The sequence below is a fragment of the Panthera uncia genome, chromosome B4 (assembly GCF_023721935.1).
Source record: "Panthera uncia isolate 11264 chromosome B4, Puncia_PCG_1.0, whole genome shotgun sequence".
NCBI classification, from domain to species: domain Eukaryota; kingdom Metazoa; phylum Chordata; class Mammalia; order Carnivora; family Felidae; genus Panthera; species Panthera uncia.
This window is the reverse complement of record NC_064809.1, coordinates 123,520,770-123,541,766: the sequence shown is the minus strand read 5'-3', so window position 1 is coordinate 123,541,766 and position 20,997 is coordinate 123,520,770. Positions and strand designations below refer to the sequence as shown.

Below are 20,997 nucleotides of genomic sequence, written 5' to 3'. Positions count from 1 at the left end.
CAACATTCATTACAATTTCATTACATTCGCGGGGGTGGGGGGGGTGGGGGGGGGACAGGAAGGGCTAGTTAGACTTTTCTCATTTTGCAAGAATTCCTGAGGATACATGATGACAGCAGAGAAATCAGAGCCCACCGAAAAATGAGATGTACGTGTGGCAAAACAATTCCAAAAGCAAAATCATTACAATTTTTTTTCCAGCCATAATATAAATTTGATGGGGTATGTCTGGGCGTGATGTGGGACGGTGCCTCCAAAGGCAGGGAGGCTGGAATAAGGAAGATGTTAAAACTACCTACGTGACAGTCTGCCAATTTTAGCTATCAAAACTCAACTAAGATCAGAAGCCTTGGCAAATGCCCGATTTCTGACAAGTCTGCTGGACTAATGTAGGCCCGCATACACACACACATGCACACACACATGTGCGTGCACACACACACGCGCACACACACACACACACACACACACACAATGGCTGCCTGTTTTCCTGGTACTGCTGAAGTTAATAAACACTTGCCCTCACTTCTTCCAAATGGAAACAAACTGAAGCTTTCCTTGATATATGATGTACTATCAATAACCTCCTACTTCTCCTTTCACAGAAAACTCATTTTACTTTAAGGAAAACATGATGAATGATTAAGATCCATAACAGAGACCCTGTGCACAGAATACGTAAGGATTTCTAGTTGTGACAAGCCTTTGCAATGGAAAACTTTTGGCAAACTGAAAACCAAGGCAAGAAACCTGTCCGGGAGCGTGTCTCCCACTTGGGCACGCCCCCTCTTTTCAAGTGCCCAGTGCAACAGGGAGCAACTTCTTGTATACAAGAACAGGATGGATTATACAGCTGACCTAAGGCACACCAGCCTTCGTGAGCCTCTGAACTTGTGCTTTCTTTCAGAAAGAGCTTGTTCAGGCTGGGCCATAGATTCCTCTAGAAAGTCCACAAGTGGAGAGGCTCTCATAGCCCATTCTTTCTGGGCCCGTGGGAAGCTGGCTAAGGGGCTGTGTCCTGCAGTGCACAGCAGGAACCCTCCTCCTTTCTGTGTGGACACCCCACGGACTTTGTGACCTTCAAGCAGCAGCATCTGAAGCCCATGAGAAGCCTCTTGCAATGGCTGAAGATGTAAAGGTAGGGGCCAAGGTCAGATTCAAGGCTCCATTGAACCTTGACCTGACAGGCTGCAGGGGAGGGGCACAGTAACCCCATACCTCCAAAGGTTAGGAGGGCCAAAAGCTGGGGTAACCTCCAGATCCCGGTTAGTCTTCAGATAGGACCCCTGTGTACTCTTCCTCCCTGCCTTGGGATATTCAATCCAGTTTCTCAAAACTCTTGAGCACCCACAGGGGCGCCTGGGTGGCTCAGTCGGTTGAGCGTCCGACTTCGGCTCAGGTCATGATCTTGCGGTCCGTGGGTTCGAGCCCCGCGTCAGGCTCTGTGCTGACAGCTCAGAGCCTGGAGCCTGCTTCAGATTCTGTGTCTCCCCCTCTCTCTGCCCCTCCCCCGTTCATGCTCTGTCTCTCTCTGTCTCAAAAATAAATAAACATTAAAAAAAATTTTTTTTTAAAAACTCTTGAGCACCCACAATGCACAAAGGGCCGACTTGGGACACACAGAAAGAGCACCGGACTAGGATTCAAACAGCTGCCCCATGCTGCCACTTACTTAGCGACCTTGAGCAAGACAGGTCACCTCTGGCACCCTCAGAATGAGGCCACTAATGCCTACCACCCATGCTAATACGCAGGGCTGTTAGGAATACTGATAGAAATAACTGATGGAATTTTGTAAACTGTGGAGGCCTAAAGAATTAATAATAACAAGCACTGTGGGGTTCACAATTACAGTTAGTGCAACCTGAAAACAGCAAACATTTCCTCCTCTCTTCCAGGGGCCCCTTGCTTCAATGCTACTCAATTGGCAGATGAGTTTGCTCCCTGAGGAAGGGGGAAGACGACACAGACCTGAGTTAGTCAATAGGAGCATCAGGTTAAACTGGCTCGGCTTAAGTATTTGAATCAATAAGTGTCACACTGTTCCAGGGAAAAAAGTGGTCCTGGTCTTTGTAATCACAAAACTGGACTATATGCTGGTAGCGACATGTGCTTTTCCTCCTATACCAGTGCCTAGTGTTTCGTAGACGCTGAACTACTTCTCAAATGAAGGACAAAGAGAGATGGAGAGAGACCAACAAAACCACAAACACTGAGTCATGGTGGGGGGTACTGGGGGTGGGAATAGATACACGGTTGCTTTCTCTTTACAATTCCACATTGCCAATCTGATTAAATTGATTATTCGTCTAATCGCTGATTCTTTTTTTTTTTTTTTCCGCTGTGGAACTGACCAGCTGTCTTATCATGGTCTAGACACAGTCTTAGTGTTACTAGAACATTTAAGGAGTTCTCACGGGTCACACTGCACCCCTGTTGCCGACGGCCAGCATGGGTCACAGGACAGCCTGCCAATGGCCCGCCAGGTGGCCAGGGCGGGACTCCCAGCTCCTGCACCCGGACAGCACGGCCCTCAGTGGGTCTCTTCAGCCTCTCTGACTCAGTTCCCCAGGCTGTGCGGGGCAAACTAAAGATACCGACCTCATCGGTGGGGCTGGAGGGACTGAGCTGAGAGAATGTCTGGAGACTGCTCTACACTGATTCCGACCATGGCGGACCTCAATCAACAGGACAAAGCGTTGAAACACAGTTGAGTAAAGGAAACAAAGCCTTGTTTCTTTTTCCCTGGGGCAGCATGGCAGCATGGACGCCAAGCTGGGATTCAGGGAGCTAAGGCCCAGGTCCAGCCTTGAAGTGAGGACCTTCCACTTTCTCTGACCCGCTCATCTGCCAACAGTGGTGCGGCCCCATGCACATCTATTAATCCCCCTGGCTCTCAGATGTCTGGTTTGCAAACTCCACCTGACACCCATCTGAAGGCAGCAGGGCTATACCAGGAGCCTTGTGTGGCTTCTTCCAGTTCGAAGATCCGAGAGTCTATATGCAGATACAGCTTTCAGCTTTGAATGAGAGCAAGGTGCGGTCTCACAGGAGGAAAGTGGGTATAAAGGAATAATGAGGAACCATTCTTTTTCTCTTCTTCAAAGAGAGAGGCAAGCTTTGAAAAGGAGAGCTTTTCAGGGCTGGGAATTTAGAAATACAGGGGAAGACTCCCAGCCCGTTGGCCAGTGGTTAGCTCCAGGCTCTTGGTTTGCCTGTTAGTGAAGTTTCATTGATCCATGGCTCATTTCACAGACTACAAAATATTTACTCAGTGCCCATTATGTGTGGACACTGTTCTAAGTCTCGGGGTGATGGTAGGGAGTGAAATATACAAATACCCTGCTCGCATGGAGCTTGTGTTCCATGGCCTCATTCATTCATTGAACAAATCTGTGTAAGTGCCAACTATGTGCCCACTAGAGACCCAGAGATGAACAGGAAATCGCCTGGCCTATAAAGATGGACAGGTAAGTGGACTGTTCACAGTATAACCTGATGGGTGGTACAGTAGAGGTTTCAGGGGACTAGGGACTGAGAATTTCAGCAATAATAGCTGTCATGTGTCAAGCGCTCACTGCCCCACACTAAGTGCTCATAAGTATCACGGCATTTCGTCCCAGCCCCAAAACATTCCTATGCGCGGGGGGGGGGGGGGGGGGGGGGGGGGGGGGGGGGGGACCTAAGGCCGGGAGAGAAGAACTCACCCAAGGCCACCAGCCAATAAGGGATGATGCCACGTTGTGAACCCAGGCTGTCTGATCTCAGACGTTTGGCTACATAGCAAGATACACCATACAGACTCCTCCCCAGAACATCAGCCAGATTAGACATTTTAATGAGCAAACAACTTAAAGCCATAACATCCCAAAGCCCCCATCTTCTACACTGGGGTTTAGGAATTCAGGACTGATCCTTTGGTTGATGTAAAACTGATTTACTCCCAGAACTTATTAGGAAAAAAATATACATATTTCTTTAATACAGAGGCAAGCCAGCTTTAAACCTCAGACCTTTGAGAGCCATAGGTGAATGTAGCAGCACTGACAAATGAAAGCAAGCACTTTGACCTGGAAGGTCGGGACGTGTCTGGCTGGACAGGGTTATTTTTGGTTCAGAGATGACTTTGATGAGTTCCACCTTTGCTCCCTTGTATCAAAAATGGCACCCAGGAGGTGAGGATGCAACAGTGAAGGGGGGACAAAAAGAAGAGCTTTGCATCAGGAGAAAAGCAGAATTGCAAACAATAAGGAGGAGGGGGAGAGAGGAGACATCTTAGACTTGGAAGCATCTAATTGGACCCTGCATCCTACCAGTTCTGTTTGTTGCCAATAATGGTTCTTCTTCTTTCTTCCTTCCCTTTGGGATCCTGGAGCTCTACAAGGTTCCAGGCATAGCACCTACCTAACTCTCCCTTCCCTATTCCACTTGGCTCAGTGCTTCTCCCAGCCCCGGGGGGGACACACCCTCCTGATCTCCACAGCCAAAGCCAAACAAAGCACAGAAACAGGCACATGGTGGCATCCCTGCTCCCTGAGTAGCTGAGCCTCCTAGGATGTCAGAGCAGGAAGGACTTGCTAATCTTCCAGACCAGTGCTTTGCAGACTTTATTTGGCAACAAACAGAATCCCTTTCTCAAATGCATCTTATGCAAAAGTCAAATATACTAAAACAGATGGAAGGGTAGCAGCTCTGGTGAAGTGAGTGTGCAGGGTGGGACGGGAAGCCTCCCCACTTGAATGTCCTTTAGAGAACTTTCAGACCATGAGAGTCCAGTCTGAAGTCAGTGATTCGGTCTAATCCCCTCAGTTTATAGATGACACACTGAGACCATTTTGCCTCCATCCCTTTGAGAAAACATACCAAACATCTTCCTGGTTCATTATGGTTAGTGTGGTCCCCATCAGGCACCTTGATCCTGCTTGTTTTCTTCAGGCCCAAAGTGGTCCCTGGGACGGCAGGCGAAAATACCCCCACAGCTCAGGATATGATGGTGGTGACTACCTCACAGGCCACAAGGCACAGATGAACCCTTCCTCCTCCTAGATGCTTTCTTCCATTGACCATGAGGACATTTCTGTTCTTTTTACTGGCTCCTGCTTCTCAGTGTCCTTTGCTGGCTCCTCCTCGGCCTGGCCCACGGAAAGGCCCAGCCCTTGGCCCACCTATCTCTTCTACACTCATTCCCTAGGGGACTTTGTCATGTCTCATGGCTTTAGAAACCATCTATATGCTTCTGACTCCTAAGTTTATACCTGCAAACCCAAGTCTTTCCTGAATGCAGCCATGATTATCCAACCACCTAGCTGACATTTCTACCTAAGGATCTCAAAGCCTCCTTAAGCTTCGCATGTTCCAAACTGGACTCCCAATCTCTCTGCCATCTGCAAACCTGTTCATTCCCCAGGCTTCCCCAGCTCAGTTTATGCAATTCCATCCTTCCAGTTGTTCAGACCAAAAACCCTGCAGGCATCCTTGACTCCTCTCCTTTCCTGACCGCACCCTCCACCCCCCCCTCCCCTGCAATGTGTCAACAACGTCTTGGTGACTCTTCCTTTTCATTATGACCCCAATCCAACCACTTCTTAGCCCACCTCCACTACTAACACCCTGGTCTAGTGCACCACCATCTCCTGCCTGGGTTGTTTTAAGAACCTCTATCCGGTGGTCTTCATTTCACTCTTCCTCTTCTACAGCCTGTTTTTCAACCAGCAACCGAAGTGATCCTTTTAAATCATAAGTCAGACCTACAAATCCTTACTGAAAATCCTGTAATGGCTTCCTGTTCACTAAAAGTAAAAGCCAAAGCCTACAATAGCCTATGAGGACCTGCCCAACCTGGCTTTCTATAATTTTCTGCTTTCACTTCTTATTCCTCTTGGCTCACCTACACTTCTCTGCCACAAGGGCTTCTTTGCTACTCTTGCCTCAGGGCCTTTGTACTGGCTGTTCCCCTGCCAACAGCACTCCTTCCTCAGGTACTCACACAGTTTTGTTTTGTTTTGTTTTGTTTTGTTGTTTTTTTAGTATTTGCATTACCATTTTTTAATTTTTTAAATTTTTTTGTATTTTATTTTTAACAAAGAGAGAGAGTGCACACAAGCTGGGGAGGGGCAGAAAAAGAGGGAGACAGAGGATCTGAAGCTGGCTCTGTGCTGAGAGGAGAGCCAGATGTGGGGCTCAGACTTATGAACCGTGAGATCATGACCTGATGAAGTCAGATGCTTAACCAATTAGGCCACCCAGGCGCCCTGATACTCACACAAAGTTCTCACCTCCTTCACCTGTCTGCACCAATGTCACCTTCTCAGTGGGACCACCCTAACCACACTATTTATAATTACAACTCACCATCCCAGCCCTCCCAATCCCCCTCACTCTGATTTACCTTTTCTATGGCGGTTATCAGTTTCTGACATCCTATATTTGCTTACTTACGATTGTTTAAGGTCTCCCCCAACCAGAATTCATGCTCTATGAAGGTCTTTGTCTGTCTGTGAACTGATATATGCTAAGTGCTCAGAACCATGCCTCCTACCCAGCAGGCCCTCAACAAATATCTGTCGAATGAATGAATGAATGGACAAATGATTATTTTGTAGTTTACAGATCGCTATCATAACTGATGATCCTTTGAGCCTTGAAACTCTTGGGATTTTTTAGACAAGAAGACAAGTCCAGGGGCTCCTGGGTGGCTCAGTAGGTTAAACGTCCATCTGACCCTTGGTTTCAAGCCCAGGTCATGATCTCATGGTTCTTGGGTTCGAGCCCTGTGTTGGGCTCCACACTGACAATAAATACAGAGCCCGCTTGGGATTCTCTCTCTCTCTCCTTCTCTCTCTCTCTGCCCTACCCCAGCTTGCTCTCTCTCAAAATAAATAATTTAAAAAAAAAAAAGCCCAGGGGCACCTGGGTGGCTCAGTCGGTTGAGCCTCCAACTCGGCTCAGGTCATGATCTCACAGTCTGTGAGTTCGAGCCCCGCATCAGGCTCCATGCTAACAGCTCAGAGCCTGGAGCCTGCTTTGGATTCTTTGTCTCCTTCTCTCTCTGACCCTCCCCTGTTCATGCTGTGTCTCCCTCTGTCTCAAAAATAAATAAACATTAAAAAAAATTAAAAGGAAAAAAGTCCAGAGAGGTTAAATCACTTGCCTGAGACCACACAGCTTGTTCTACAGTGGGCTTCATCCCCTCTTCTGTTTTTAAACCCTTAAGAGGATGGTATTTGACCACACTGGTGCTGATCTCTCCAAAGCCCAGACCCCATCCAGCACTCTCCGCCCTCTGCAAATTCGCACCCAGGCTTGCTGAAGACCACATCTACAGGTACAGTGCACAGGGTGCTAATTTTTCCCCAGAGGAGCATTTATATACTTTTACTCAAATGAATGCATATCTTGTCTCTAGGGACCATGTGACACAGATAGAAGCTTCCAGGCCAACTTCTGACCCTAAGACCCTCCTCCAGAACACAGGAGGGGCACTGATATGCTGCCCCATCCCTGGCCTTCTGTTTACTCACAGACCACAACTGGATGTTCGGTAAGGTATGGGGGGGGGGGGCGGAACAGACAGGGGAGAGAGACCCTTTGCAATCAAGAGGAGGCTCTCTTTGTTCTTTCTTAACAACTATGGGCTGAAATGTGAGGTTGCTAAGTGCCACTTAATAACTGCTTCTAGCCTCCTGCTGATAAATTTCGTTCAGGCCTAAATTGCAGGAAAAGTTACAGCAGCTAGTTTATTTCTGTCTCATCCATCATACTGTGAATTGTGTTATCTGCTCACGATGGCTCTTTTCACACAGGCCACTGGGAAGCTAAAGGGCAGCAAATCCTAGTTCTCAGGCCTTCGGACTCCAGGGCTTACGCCAGTGGCCCCTGGTTCCCAGGCTTCAGGATTTAGACTGAATTATACCACCTGCTTTTCTGGTTCTCCATCTAGCACTGGCAAATTGTGGGACTTTCTGGCTTCCACAACCATGTGAGCTGATTCCCATAACAAATCACCTCATATATAATCTCTATATATCCTATTGGTTCTGTTTCTCAGGAAAGCCCTAATACAGTGATGAACACTCCGTAAATGTTACCTTTTCCCATTAGTAAATTCCAGGCTTTACTGTTTTCCAAAGTGTTGCCTTGTTTGACACTTATGGCAGCATGAATACCAGAACCTAGTATTATCATTATTTCCCATTCTTATAAGAAGAAACAGTTTCAGAGAGGTCAGGGGCCTGTCCCAGGCCACACAGCATATGTAAACCCGGTTAGGCCTGAGCCGAAGAAGCCCTCCTACTTGCTAGAGGGTTCAGGCACCTTCCTGCACCCCCTCCCTTTCGACCACCAGCCCCCACTCTGCAGGCTCCCAGCTGCCCCAAGGGGTTCCACATGCTGAGACCACCAGAGGCTGCAAAATCGCCAGCTTGCTCCTGGTCTGTCGCTCTTTCCTCCACAGCTCTCATGCTAAGGGAAAGGAAAACCTGGAACAGCAAGAGGGTCAGTGGCAGCAGCAGGACCAGGAGGGAAGGAGCCCGGGAGATGGAGAGGGGAAGAGAAAGAGGGGGCGCCCCACACCTGGCCACTCGCTTAGCCTCCCACCCACACCAGTCCGCCCCAGGAATGGGAAGAACAAGCATCTGGAGACTCAGCATCTGGCCTTGAAAATGGCAGCTGCAGAATGGAGAGAGTGGGTGGAGGGGCGGGGTAGGTTTCTAAAGAGAGTGGGGCACACACAGAATTCAGAATTGAGAGAGGAGATTCCCAGCTCCGTTCCCGGCCCCGATGACATGGCTCCAGGGTGGGAAGGTAACCACGAATCTTAACCCCCAATCCCACCCAGGATCCCCGGAGGTCTGGTATCCCCAGTCACCCCTGGAGGCACACAGGATGGCCAGCTGGGCCTCCCCAGACTTCACCCCACAGTCTGAGGAGACTCTGTCCTACGACCCTGTGAACCTCTGCCGAGGAGCTACGGTCACGGGCACAGTTTTACATTTGGGTGATTATCTGTGGATAAACTAAACCTACTTCAGGTCTGCAAGCTTCTCAGGGCAGGACCATGTCCATTGTTGCTCACAAGGGTGAGCCCAGGCCCTAGCCCTCAGAGTCAGCAAAGGTAAGGCTGCAAGGGGTAAGAGGGGCAGGAGGCCAAGAAAAGAGGCCAGAGGGGAGGCCGAGGAAAGGAAACGCTGTATCTGTTCCCCAGTACTTGAAATTCTCTGAGGCCATTGAGGGAGGGAGGGAGGGAGGGAGAGAGAGAGAGAGAGAGAGAGAGATTGATTGGTAATTTGTGTCTGCCTCTGCATGCACATCCTGACTTCTGGGTGGTGCTATGGGCTGGGATTAGGAAGAAACAATGACACACGCCACCCAAGAGAACCCAGTTAATCCAAGCAGCCTCAACCTCTGACACAAGCATTGTTTTTTAAGGTATCAAACTGCCTCTCTGATTTGCTTTTGGATGTTAACCCACTGGGGAGCGGCTAATATGGTTCCGCATGGAGCATGCCTGATCTTCACAGTAAGTAACTGCTTTCGTGGGCTCAGTCGCAAGTGAATGGGAACCTCCCCCATGCTCCTGGACTAGCATTTCTTTTACTGTGATACGCAGAGTAAAAGCTGGAGATGGTATAGCCTGGCTGTAAATTAATCTCCAAAACTGCTGTCAACAACGCAGCTTCTCAGCCCTCTCTGCCCCCAAGGAGCGAGCTGGTCTGGAGGAAGCAATGCATCACAGAGAATAGGAGACGGGCTAAGAATCCAGAAGCCCGGGTACTGGTTCCAGCTCTGCTGTAAGACCTTGTGACGTTGGGCAAGGGGAGTCTCACTCTGAGCCTCAGTTTCCCTACCTGTAAAATTGTGAGGGTTGAATGGAATGCTCCCCAGGAATGCTACCACATGGGTGGGAGAAAGGGAGAATCTGGAGTCCCTCAGACTTGAGCTCAAATCCCCACTCTGCATTCACTGCCTCAGAGACTCTGGGCAAGTTACAAAATGTCTCACAGCCTCAGATTCTTCTTGGGTAGGATGGGGCTGGTAACAATATCTAACTGGCCTTCCCACATTCACCTTTCCCTTCCTTCCTATCTGTTCTCAGTACTGCAGCCTACATGAGCTTCTTAGACCACAAGTCTGATCATAGCGCTGCCCTCCTTAAAACCTTTCAAAGGTTTTCCGGTGTCCTTGGGAAAAGAAGACTCTTTAATCTGGAAGATGGCTTGGTCCAACCTCCACCCAGCTCTCCTCACTTTGTTCTCCCATTCCAGCCATCCTGGCTGCTCTCCTTCTTACCATGCTCCCTTCTGCCACAGGCCCTTCGCACATTCTGCTTGCATCATGGAGTATCTTCTACCTTTTCAACCAAATGGGTCATTCTTCGACTTCACTCAAGCCTCACATCCTCATCGAAGCCTTCCCTTACTCCTGACTACCCCAGGTATCTCTCCTTTGTAGCAACCATCACAGTTGTATACCTACATGATTATTCATGATGAAAATAATTCACTACAGGCCTGCAAACTCCATGAGGTCAGGGACCATGTTACTTAACATCTAACATAGTGCCTACAGAAAAAATCATAATGAACATAATAAAACAACAGCAACATTTATCAAGCAATTTCTACATGTCAGACACTTCCCTAAGAATTCGCTTTTATTATTATTCTCACTTAACAAAGGGGAAGAATGAGTCACAGGGAGGTTAGGTAACTTGTCTGATATCATACAACCAGTTAAGTGGTCAAACCCCGGAAGCCTGGTTACTGGTAGAGTGTTTGAAGGTTTTTCCTCAATACATGAAGCAGGGTTCAAGAAGCAGAACTTTAAGCAAGGAAGCTGGCACCTCTTAAACATTTGATAATAATAATAATTGCTACCAGACATTAAGTGTTTGTGATACGTCCAATACTACCTATTCTAGGGACTTCTACATGAACTAACTCATCCTCCCGATGACACCGTAAGGACGTACTACCATTATCTGTCATTTCACAGATGAGGAAACCCAGGCTCAGAAAGGTTACCTGGCTTTCCTGAGGTCACCAGAGTTTACACCTTGGTCCACTAACTCTAAAGTCTGAGAAAACTCCAGCCCTGGGATTCTCAGGGGGGCCAGAACAAATTCTCCATCATGCCACAGATTTCTGCACTCAGTTCTAGTGAGAAGGCCCGCCCTCCTTCTGGCACTGAGTCTACTGACCCAGCTAGGCAGGGTATGGACAGAGCTGTCCCCTGGAGACCACAAAGCCACCCACCGCCCCGAGGCCTCGGCTGAAGAGGCTACACAGCAACCTCACGGGGCAGCCAGGATGGGGAAAACCAGCACGAGCTGAGAAAAGAGCTGGGATCACATATTACATGAAGGGCAATCCTCAACCAGGACCACCAGCACCAAGGCAAGCTGTGCCTTCCACTCCACACACCCCTTGGGCTGTTCTGGGATCCCCTCAGAGGCTCATCTTCACCACGGTGCTTGTAGCCCTTCAGAGAGCACAGGTTCTGAAGCCCAAACCCCAACTCTACCCCTCAGTACCTGTGGCAACTCAGCCAGCCACTGAACCTGTCTGAGCCTGGGTTTCCTCCCCAGTAAAACGGGAAGAGGAAACACGCACTTCACAAGAATGGGGTGAAGACTGCGGGAAGTATTCTGGAACGCCCTGCTAGTACACTACCTGGCCCAGCAAGTGTTAGCCCCTCTGCAAGGGGTGCTGGAGGGGAAGAGAGAGGTACGTAATACACCTTTCCGAGGGCACCCACTCGTTTTGGATTCATATTCTTCCCATGCCTAAAAGGTTCATACTGATTCACCATGAATCCACACCACACCCCACTTCCGGATTAGGATGACAGTAACAATAATAATAAACGTAAAGCATGATAGGTATAAAGTATTTACTTACCGTGAGACACTGGGAAAGATACTTTGTATACACTGTGTCATTTCTTTTATATTATTTTAATCTTCACAAATATCCTAAGGGGCAGTCCAGAGCCAGACTGCCTGGGTTCAGATCTGACCCAGCCATTTGTGAGCTGTGTCACCTCAGACAGATTCTTGAAACTTTTTGTTCTTCAACTTTCTAATCTAGAATTGTAGTTGGGAATGGCTACCCTGCCAGAGACCATAACTCCCAGCCCCCTCGTTTCTAGGTGAGGCCATGTGACTGAGCTCTGGTCACTGGAATGTGGAAGGAGTTGATATACTCACATCCAGACTGTCCTATAAAAACCTCCTACACTCTTCCACACTCCTGTTGTCCCCGAGCATGGAAGTTCTGGGGAGTCAAATGTTCCAGAAGGCAGAACCTCCGTCAACTTCTGTGGAACAAAGCACTTCCCTGCCCTGGCATCAACTAGACTCAACATGAATGAGACGACCACTTTTCTTGTGTTTAGCCACTAAGATGTTATGGTTGATCTGGTCTAACAGCTACCATCACCCTGACTACTAAAGAAATTGGTACCAGAAGTGGGGTGCTTAAATATGTGGTCCTGGCTTAGAAGTCAGATAGTAGAACCTGGGAAACTGGACAGCCTCATGTTGGACAGTGGTAAAATGTTAACTGTCACCTAGGACGACTCAGAGGCAGAAACTGGGCCAACTGAGCCTATAGGCTCTAGAGAAAGATGTTTAGGGGAAAAAAAAATGGTAATAGTTTGCTTTATTGCTCCTGGCTGAGTTTAGCAAGGCATTAATAAGAAAGAGGAGCTGAAAAAGACAATGATTTCTAGACCCCAAACAATAAAAGTAAAGACTGAGAAGACTTTTAAGTGAAACAAATGATCAGATTAAGGGTATAAGCTTCCGCATAAGCCTGATGGCTGCAAGGTAGCTGTCATTAAGGGGAGATAAAGAAAGGTATCCAGGTAAGAAAGTGAAGAAATAATCCAGTTTGATAATTAGCTCTAGGAAATGACTATGGGTGTGGCTATCGTCACATTCGATGTCACTGATGAAAATCCTACTAAGTTGTTAAGAGAACTGCATTGGCAACATCTCTAAGCATGCATTTTAAAAATCTTTTACCGTTACAGCATTAAAACAATCCTTGGGCCCCTAGAAGTTCAAGGGCAGGAAGGAACTAGGTTACAAAAGATTTAGAGCTTCAGGTTGGTCATACCCCTCAGGACCTGCTTCAGGAAGGGCCAAGAAAAAAAAAATGGACAGACAATCCTCCCACCACAAGGCAGAGCCAGGAGCATGGAGAACAAGAAACCAGGAAATTTCTCCCAGAAGCAGACTCAGGGCTTAAGCAAGGAACATCACCCGTTTCCAGGGCACAACTACACAGTGCCTACTTGCCAAGGTTTCAGAAGAACTAACCCAGTGACCTGTGTGTGTCTTCCACTACTGCTTTTTCTTAATGGGAGTTTTACTGCGGCTACCCTGCCCTTTCCAATGTGGGAATATAGATGCAGAGGGGCAGATAACATGTCTCTGTTGGCTCATGGCTCCCTGGACCATGAGAAGCCATACACAATCCAATGGCTAGAACTCAGCTTCACCCAAAGATCCTCAACTTTCCTCTGCAAGCAATGACTGCACAGAATATTAGTGTCCTCCCTTGGGAAGGGGAAAATGTTTTAAGTGAGAGAAGAAGGATACACACAGATATTTGGTGGCTGGAGAAACCCTGGCACATCTGGCCAAGGATATATAAGCACAAACGATGGAGATCCCTTTCAGGCTTAGCCCGTAACACCTTTCGTAAGATCTCTACTCTCTCCTTTCTCTACCTATTGGCTAGATGAATGTCCAAGTATGGCCCTGAAGGCCACATACTAAAAGGTAAAGAAAGCCAAACACATCAATCTTGGTACCTAACTGACCCTCCTTCTCCTCCCCCATCACTCCTCTCCCAATCAGACTTTGGCAAGTAAGAAACAACCTTCTATTATGTTAAATTCCTGAGATTTGGGGGTTGTCTTTTATAACAGCGAATGTGATTATAATGATTATAATAAAGAGAAACCATGCCTGGCATGTAATAAGCACTACATAACTGTAGCTATTATTAGAATACCCATTTTACTGATAGGAAAGCTTGCAAGTTATGGGTGTGCCTGACTTCGAAGTCGGACCTCTCGGTAGACGATAATCAGAGCAATTTTAGAGGTGATTTTGGTGCCTGGCTCAAGGTCACTAATCATGATAGACCCAGAATTGGAGGCCTTCCTCCTATTCAAAAGCCATCAGCATGCGGCTCCTAACACCAGGTCTCCGGGTTGATCCCTCCTCATTTTATTTTGCTGTTATTTTTATTTTCTGTTCCATGAAACACCCTACTTGCAAATGCCCCAGCACTGAACTGGCAAGTCTGCATAGGAAACCAAATAACCCTCCACTGACCCAAATTCCAAGTTTTCATTTACATTCAGCTAGTTAATTAAAAACGTGCTCTGTGAGCACAGACGCTGCCGTGGCTGACTCTTGAGATAGTTTTGCTATTCTCTGGAAGAAGCTAGGTTTCTTCTGTGACATTTTTGTCCAGCACAGCAACACTGCACCATGGAACAGCATGACCAGATAGGGGACAGGAAAACTGCTGAGTAAGCCATTTAGTGCACAACAGAATCTAAGGGGGCAACGGCGAAGAAAAAGACCTGAAAACCATCCTACCCACCAAGCCAGTGTTGCCGGGGGTGGGGCCCATGTTAATTAATGTTTATAAAGTGATTTGGGATTCTTGAATGAAAGAGACTATTCAAAATCAGCAGCCTGAATAATCAGTGTTTTAAGGAAGCCATTATTGCTAAGTGCCTACTATGTGACAGGTGTTTTCACATACTTGATCTGATTTAATCCTTTAATCACTGTATGTGGTAGATTTGGATTTTCTTCCCTTTTTTTTAATGCCTCTTTTGTTTGTTTTGGTAATCCTCACTGTGCAGATGAGAAAACCAAATTCAGCAAAATTAAGTCATTTGCTGGAAAGCAGCAGAGCTGATATACAAGGCTAAGTCTTTCCCAGTATAAAGTCTTTATCCCTTTCATCACACCACACTGCCTCTTCCAGTCTTCCCTTCAAACTCTCTGCATTACAACAAAATTTCAGTCAAGGACGTCTATCTTTTTTTTCTTAATGTCTTTGTTGTTTGTTTGTTTGTTTTTACTAAAGTACATTTTAAAATATAGTGAAACACACATTCTTAAGTTTACAATGCAATGCCATTTCAACAAATGCATATACCTCTGAACTCTATTACCTGGAAAGTTCCCTAGCACTTCACTAAGCATGCCTTTTAAAAAATAATACAGCTTATTTAAAAATAAGGGGTGCCTAGGTGGTTCAGTTGGTTAAGCAGCAGACTTTGGCTCAGGTCATAATCTCACCATTTGTGGGTTCGAGCCTCGCATCGGGCTCTGTGCTGACAGCTCAGAGCCTGGCGCCTGCTTCGGATTCTGTGTCTTCCTCTCTCTCTGCCCCTCCCCTGCTCACGCTCTCTCTCTCTCTCTCAAAATAATAAACAAACATTAAAAAAATAAAAAATACAGCAAATAAAATAAGCTACTTTCTTTTGACCAAAACAATCTTTTTGTGACCTTGGCAGTGGGGGCTGAGCCCATGGAGCCAATCCGTGAGATGGGTGCAATGAATTATTTGACTTTGGGAATTTTGGGAAGGGGGATCCAAGTAAAATCCTGTACCTTGCTGGCTCTGTCCACACCAGAGAGGAGTTCATTTGGATGAGATAAAGATGTGTGATACCACTGTGCCTGGATTATCACAACTACCATGACCATTTTGGCCCCTACCATGTGTCAGGCACCAGAGTGTAATGCCTTTATACACGTAATCTCATTTAATCCTAATAATTACCTCTATTTTACAGCTGAAGAAAATGGGGCTCAGAGAGGTTAGTTAACATGCCTAAGAACACACGGCTAGAACAGGACAGCCTTGAAATTCAAATCCAGGAAGTCTGACTTCAGAGGCCTTTAGAGAGTTGATTATAGATGCTGATGGGTAAATTTTAAATCCCAAAGATTTAATGGGCCTCTTACATTCATTCAACAAATAGTACTCAGCATCTGCTAATGGGCCTCTTACATTCATTCAACAAATAGTACTCAGCATCTGCTATATGCTAGGTGTTAACAGACATCTAATAAGCTCCAGCTGTGTACCAGGTGCTCCCTTAGACTTTGGTAGAGATTATAAAAATGTAATAATCTAGTACGGCCCAGTTCAGTTTGAAAGAAACAACAAGAATAATGTGTTGGGACAGAAAGACTGTCAAGCTGTAAAGGGTCTCTGTTCAACTGGGTTGGATGGCCTAAGAGCAAAACAGTTAGGTTCCTTGTGCCTCAGTTCCTCCTCTGTATAATGGGGATAACAGCAGTAGCTTTTCAAGGGAATGGTGAAGATCAAATGGGTCATCTGAATAGCGCTGGATATATGTTGGCCGTTATTACCTGTGTACTGCATATTTGCGCAGTCCTTAAATTTACTAACAGCTCAATAAATATTGACGAATAAATGAATTCACAAATGAAATAAGTGATGCTGCGGAGTTAAAGGGGGGAAAAATCGATCATGTGAGGACTGGGCTCCTTAATAAGGCCGGCAGAGCAGAAAGACTGCCATGCAAAACAGTTTAATAGGTTTGATGTTTAATGTATGTTTCAGATACCTAAGAAATTAATTGCTCATTCCTTTCTCTTCTGCATAAATGACCTGCCATTTTGAACAAGCTCAAAGAAAAGAGATAGATCACAGTGAAATTACAGTATATCTCATACTAAGAAATGGCTGAAGGGGCCCTGACACCCAGGAGTTAAACTCTGTGGTGTGGTAAACGCCAGGATGGCTGCAAACCCCAATCACCACACACTCACCCTGCCCAAAACCAACTCTGTGGTCTTCTCCTTCCTTAAATTATACTCACTCTGAAAAGGATAAACACAAACACTGTCTTTAAAAGATGTTAAAGATCATAAAAGTAAAACCAATTTGAAAAAAATTTAGAGGTTACTAATACAGACAGAGCTACAGGACGCCCTTATTTTACAGATGAAGAAACTTGAGGCCCAAGAAGGAGAGTCAGCTAAAGTCTTAACTTCAAGAGAATGGCAAAGACGCGGGGTGGAGCAGGTTGCCCAGATTCCCAGATCCCAAGACTGGCGCCCCCTAAGGGGAATGCTCCTTACTCGGAAGGAAACACTGTGAGAGATTACTAAAAGGAAGGTCCAGTCCCAGCAGGGGGCTAAAGGTTTGGTGGGCCAGTAAGAATTAAGGATGATTGTAATGGGAGAGGTACGATCAGGGGAGGTGGGCGCACCTGGTGGGAGGAAAATTAAGCCCTTCTGTGTTTTTTTTTTTTTGGGGGGGGGGGGGTAGAGTTCCATACACAGAGCAGTCCAGTCCACAGGTCCCGGGGTTTTCAAGCGAATCCTCCCCCTTCTGAAGAAGCTTATGCAAAGACCAATCAATAATAACCTTCTCCTGCAGGTTTCCGCCTCGGTCAGGATTTCATGTGTGTTTGGGGGGGAGGTAAGGGGGAGCCTCTGCGCCCTCGACTGGCAGCAGAGTGGGAAGGGCTCTGGCCAGGAGATCCTCGAGAGTCTCCAGATCAACGCGGAAGTCGCGATCGCGCCCCTCCCCCACCCCCACGCCCACTTTGCTCCTTCCCTCTCCTCCCCCAACGATGATCAAAACCAGGTGAAAGGACCGAGAGCTGGAGGGCCAGTTTCCAAAGGGCTTTTGCTGGAGCCCCGCGCGCCTGCCCTCTCCTGCGCACACTCACAGACACATTTAACATACACACGCACACACTCACAAGCACACACTTGGCACCCCCAGAGGCCGGGCCGCGCCCGCCGCATCTTTCCTTCAGCCCCCGGGAAACCGACAGGCAGCAACATGAATGAAATCTACCCAGAAAGACTGCATTTCAGCTCCAACCACGCAATCTCCGGCCAAACCACCGAATATGTAGCAAAGTTTTATTTCGCTTTTAGAGTCTCCAGTTACGCTTCTACCATTTCCTGTGGAAAACTGAAGCTTTGAAGTGTCTAGCTCTGGCTTTCGCAGACAGGCAGGACCGCCAGCTCGAGCTCTCGAAAACAAGAGCCCCCAGCCCCACCCCCTCCACCGCCAGAACTGCAGGTTCAAACCCACCCAGCTCCCGCCTCCAAAACGGGGGTTGTGGGAGGGGATGACCGAACCTGCTGGAAACGACGCCCTAAACTGACAGCCCCCTGCAGAACCCCGCCCCACTCCCATCCTGCCCGGGTCTCGAGTGGCGCTCCTTAAGGCAAGTGGTGACAGCTGCAGCTCCCCGCCACAGGGAACGGAGAGAGGCAGGAGCTGGAAGGTCGGATATTGAGGAAGGGGGTGTCCGTCGAGCAGCACCCACCAGCTGTGCGCTCTAGCCTCCAAAAACTGCCCCGGGAAAACTTGGGACCTAGAAGTCTTCCCGCTCGACCCTCTCACCACACACACCTCTCCCCCACTGTTTCTAGGCCAAGCGATCTCTCCACTGTTCTGCCTTGACGGCCGCGGGGCCTCTCCTACACCCGCGCCCAGATAGGGTCCCGGAGGGCGCAGGGAAGTATGAGAACTGGGCGGCAGTAGGAGGAATGCACCTCTTCCGTAATTCCAAGCAGCCAAAGTCCTGCGCCCGAGAATTTGGCATCTTCAAGGTCAAAAACAAAACAAAACAAAGCACAGGGCTATGGCAGAAATACGTACTAGGGGCAAATGATCAAACCTGTGCCCCCACATGATGATGGGTTCTTCCCACAGTCAGCAGGCGGCAGCCGCCGCCCCGCCCTGCAGTAGGGGCAGAACTGTGCTCTCCGGGACTTCGGAACCCTAGGAGCCGCGCGCGTAAAGTACGCGGATTCCGAGCGCGGGGGTGAACAGACGAGTTTCGGGCCGCCTCCAGCTCTGCGGTCCTCTCAGAGGCCTGGGACAGCAGTGGGTGGCCAGAACGACGCGGGGGGGAGGGTGCGAGGCAAACTTGCAACCGGAGTTGGAGGGGTTGGGTGGGAGGAGGCGGCACCCGCGCGGCCACTTACCGCTGGCATTCTTCCCGCAGATGAGGTGCTGGTAGGGCTGCAGGAGCCCCCAGATCTCGGAGTCGTTGTTGACTGTGTGCTCCAGCGTTTCCACGGTGAACCTGGGCGCCTCGTGGAGTGCGTGGTGGTGGTGATGGTGGTGGTTGGCGGCTGCTGCCGGTGGGGCTGCGGCGGCAGCAGCGGCGGCCGGCGGGGCGCAACAGCTGCTGCCCCCGCTGGCGCTGCTGGCTGCGCTGCAGGCGCCGCCGCTCGCCGCTCCCCCTCCCGGCGCCTCCCGCTCCTTATCCGCCGCGGGGGCCGTGCCGGGGCCCGAGCTCGGGCCTGGGCCGGAGCTGGAGCCCGGGCCAGGGCCGCTGCAGCTCCGGGGCAGTCCGGAGGCCACGACCCTCAAGTAGATGTCCCGGAAGAGGCTCTCCATGCAGGCTGTCAGGTAGATGGCGGCGTGTTCGTGGATGCGCAGCGCCACGCGGCTGTCCACCATCCAGCGGTACACGCGGCCCACAGAGAAGGTGAGGCCGCATCGCGCAGACTTGCCGCGGCCCAGGCGATCGCCGCCGGCACTGCTCATGTTGTAGAGGGACAGCGCGGCCAGCGCGGCCGCCGTGCAGTGCGCCGCCAGGCCCCAGGACAGCACGATCTCCATGGCGCTCTGGATCTCGTACTTGGTGCACTTAGCGAAGCGCAGGCTCAGGCGCTGCGCCTCTTTGGCGATGCGTACCAGCGCCCGGCTCACCAGCGTCGACAGCTTGGCCAGCGCGTCTTTGGGCAGGCCGCCGGGGGCCGCCGGGCCTGCCCGGGGATCCCGCGAGCGCAGCAGCAGCGCCTCCAGCTCCTGGAGGGTCCAGGGGACCTCGTCGAGGTCCGGCAGCAGCCGCGAACAGTGCTGGCCGGCGCAGTCCAGCCCCTCGGAGTCTTCCACCAGGGCAGTGTTGACGGTGTCAAAGCTGTTGTGCCGGCTGTGCATGGAGTCAGCTAGAGGCGGCCAGCAGCTCCCGCCATACGGAGACGCCGGGTGCGAGTCGGAACAGCACAGGGACAAGTTGGAGGAGCGCACCGAGTCCGCCGCGCCACCATAACCCGAGTCCAGCGTCAGATCCTCCAGGGTCCGCACCACAGGCTTCTTACCTCTCCTGGCCATCGCTGCGCCACTTCATGCTGCGGCCGCCAGGGAAGGAGCAGCGAGAGCAGCGGGAGCCGGCGCGCGGGGAGAGCCGAGTCCGCGCTGCTTCGGTTCACTTTTCCACCAGCCGCTACTACCAAGTGTTACTACTTTCGGCTGCTTCCCCGAGCCGCCGCCGCCGCCGCCGCCGCTGGTAGACACCGGGCAGACCCCGAAGTCATCTTCCAGAGCCCGGGCGGGAGCTGGGGCGCACTGGGGAGCGAGCGAGGCCGGGAGGAAAGCTCACGCCGGGACTCGCCCCTTTCTTCCAAAATAAAATAAAAAGTGTCTGACCCGCTCCTCCCTGGGCCCTGCTGAGCGCAGAAGCCGCCGGACGCCGGCCTCAGTGTTCGTAGGACGGAAATGGACTCAGATGCCGCCGCAGCAGCAGCTCTGCCGGCAGCTGGCTCCGGTGTCCAGGCTCCCGGTTCCTGGCTCCCGGCTTCGGGCTCCCGGCCCGAGGTTCGCTAGAGCGCCAGCCCGCCCTGCACTGAAGCGCAGCGGTTACCGCGGCGGCTGCAAACCCTGCCGAACCCCGCAACACCCTGGCAGCCAGCAGGGCGGGCGTATGTAAAGCAGGGCCGACGGAGAGCCAATGGGATTAGAGGATGCTAATTATCTCGCCTTTTTTTTTTTTTTTTAATTCCTCTGCTCCACGTAGCCCCGCCCCTCACACACGCCCCCGGCGGTGACCAAGGCTGCAGGAAGTAGGGGGCAGCGGCACGGCAATTACGGGGGGGTCTGTGGGAACGAACAGCCGCGGATACTGTCCCTCTGCTGCTGTCCCTGCCCCTCAGTCTCCTGGCTTTGGTACCAG

At 49.8% G+C, this 20,997-nt stretch overlaps 1 protein-coding gene across 1 annotated transcript in view; it reads right to left on the bottom strand.

Moving 5' to 3' along the window:
* The window catches only part of ABTB3 (ankyrin repeat and BTB domain containing 3), a 315,697-nt gene extending 294,964 nt beyond the window's left edge, over positions 1 to 20,733 (bottom strand). Inside the window, exon 1 of the mRNA XM_049627508.1 lies at positions 19,022 to 20,733. Coding sequence (XP_049483465.1) covers positions 19,022 to 20,159 — 1,138 coding nt within the window. The 5' untranslated portion in view covers positions 20,160 to 20,733. The remainder of the gene's footprint in view (positions 1 to 19,021) is intronic.
* Positions 20,734 to 20,997: the final 264 nt, after the last annotated feature.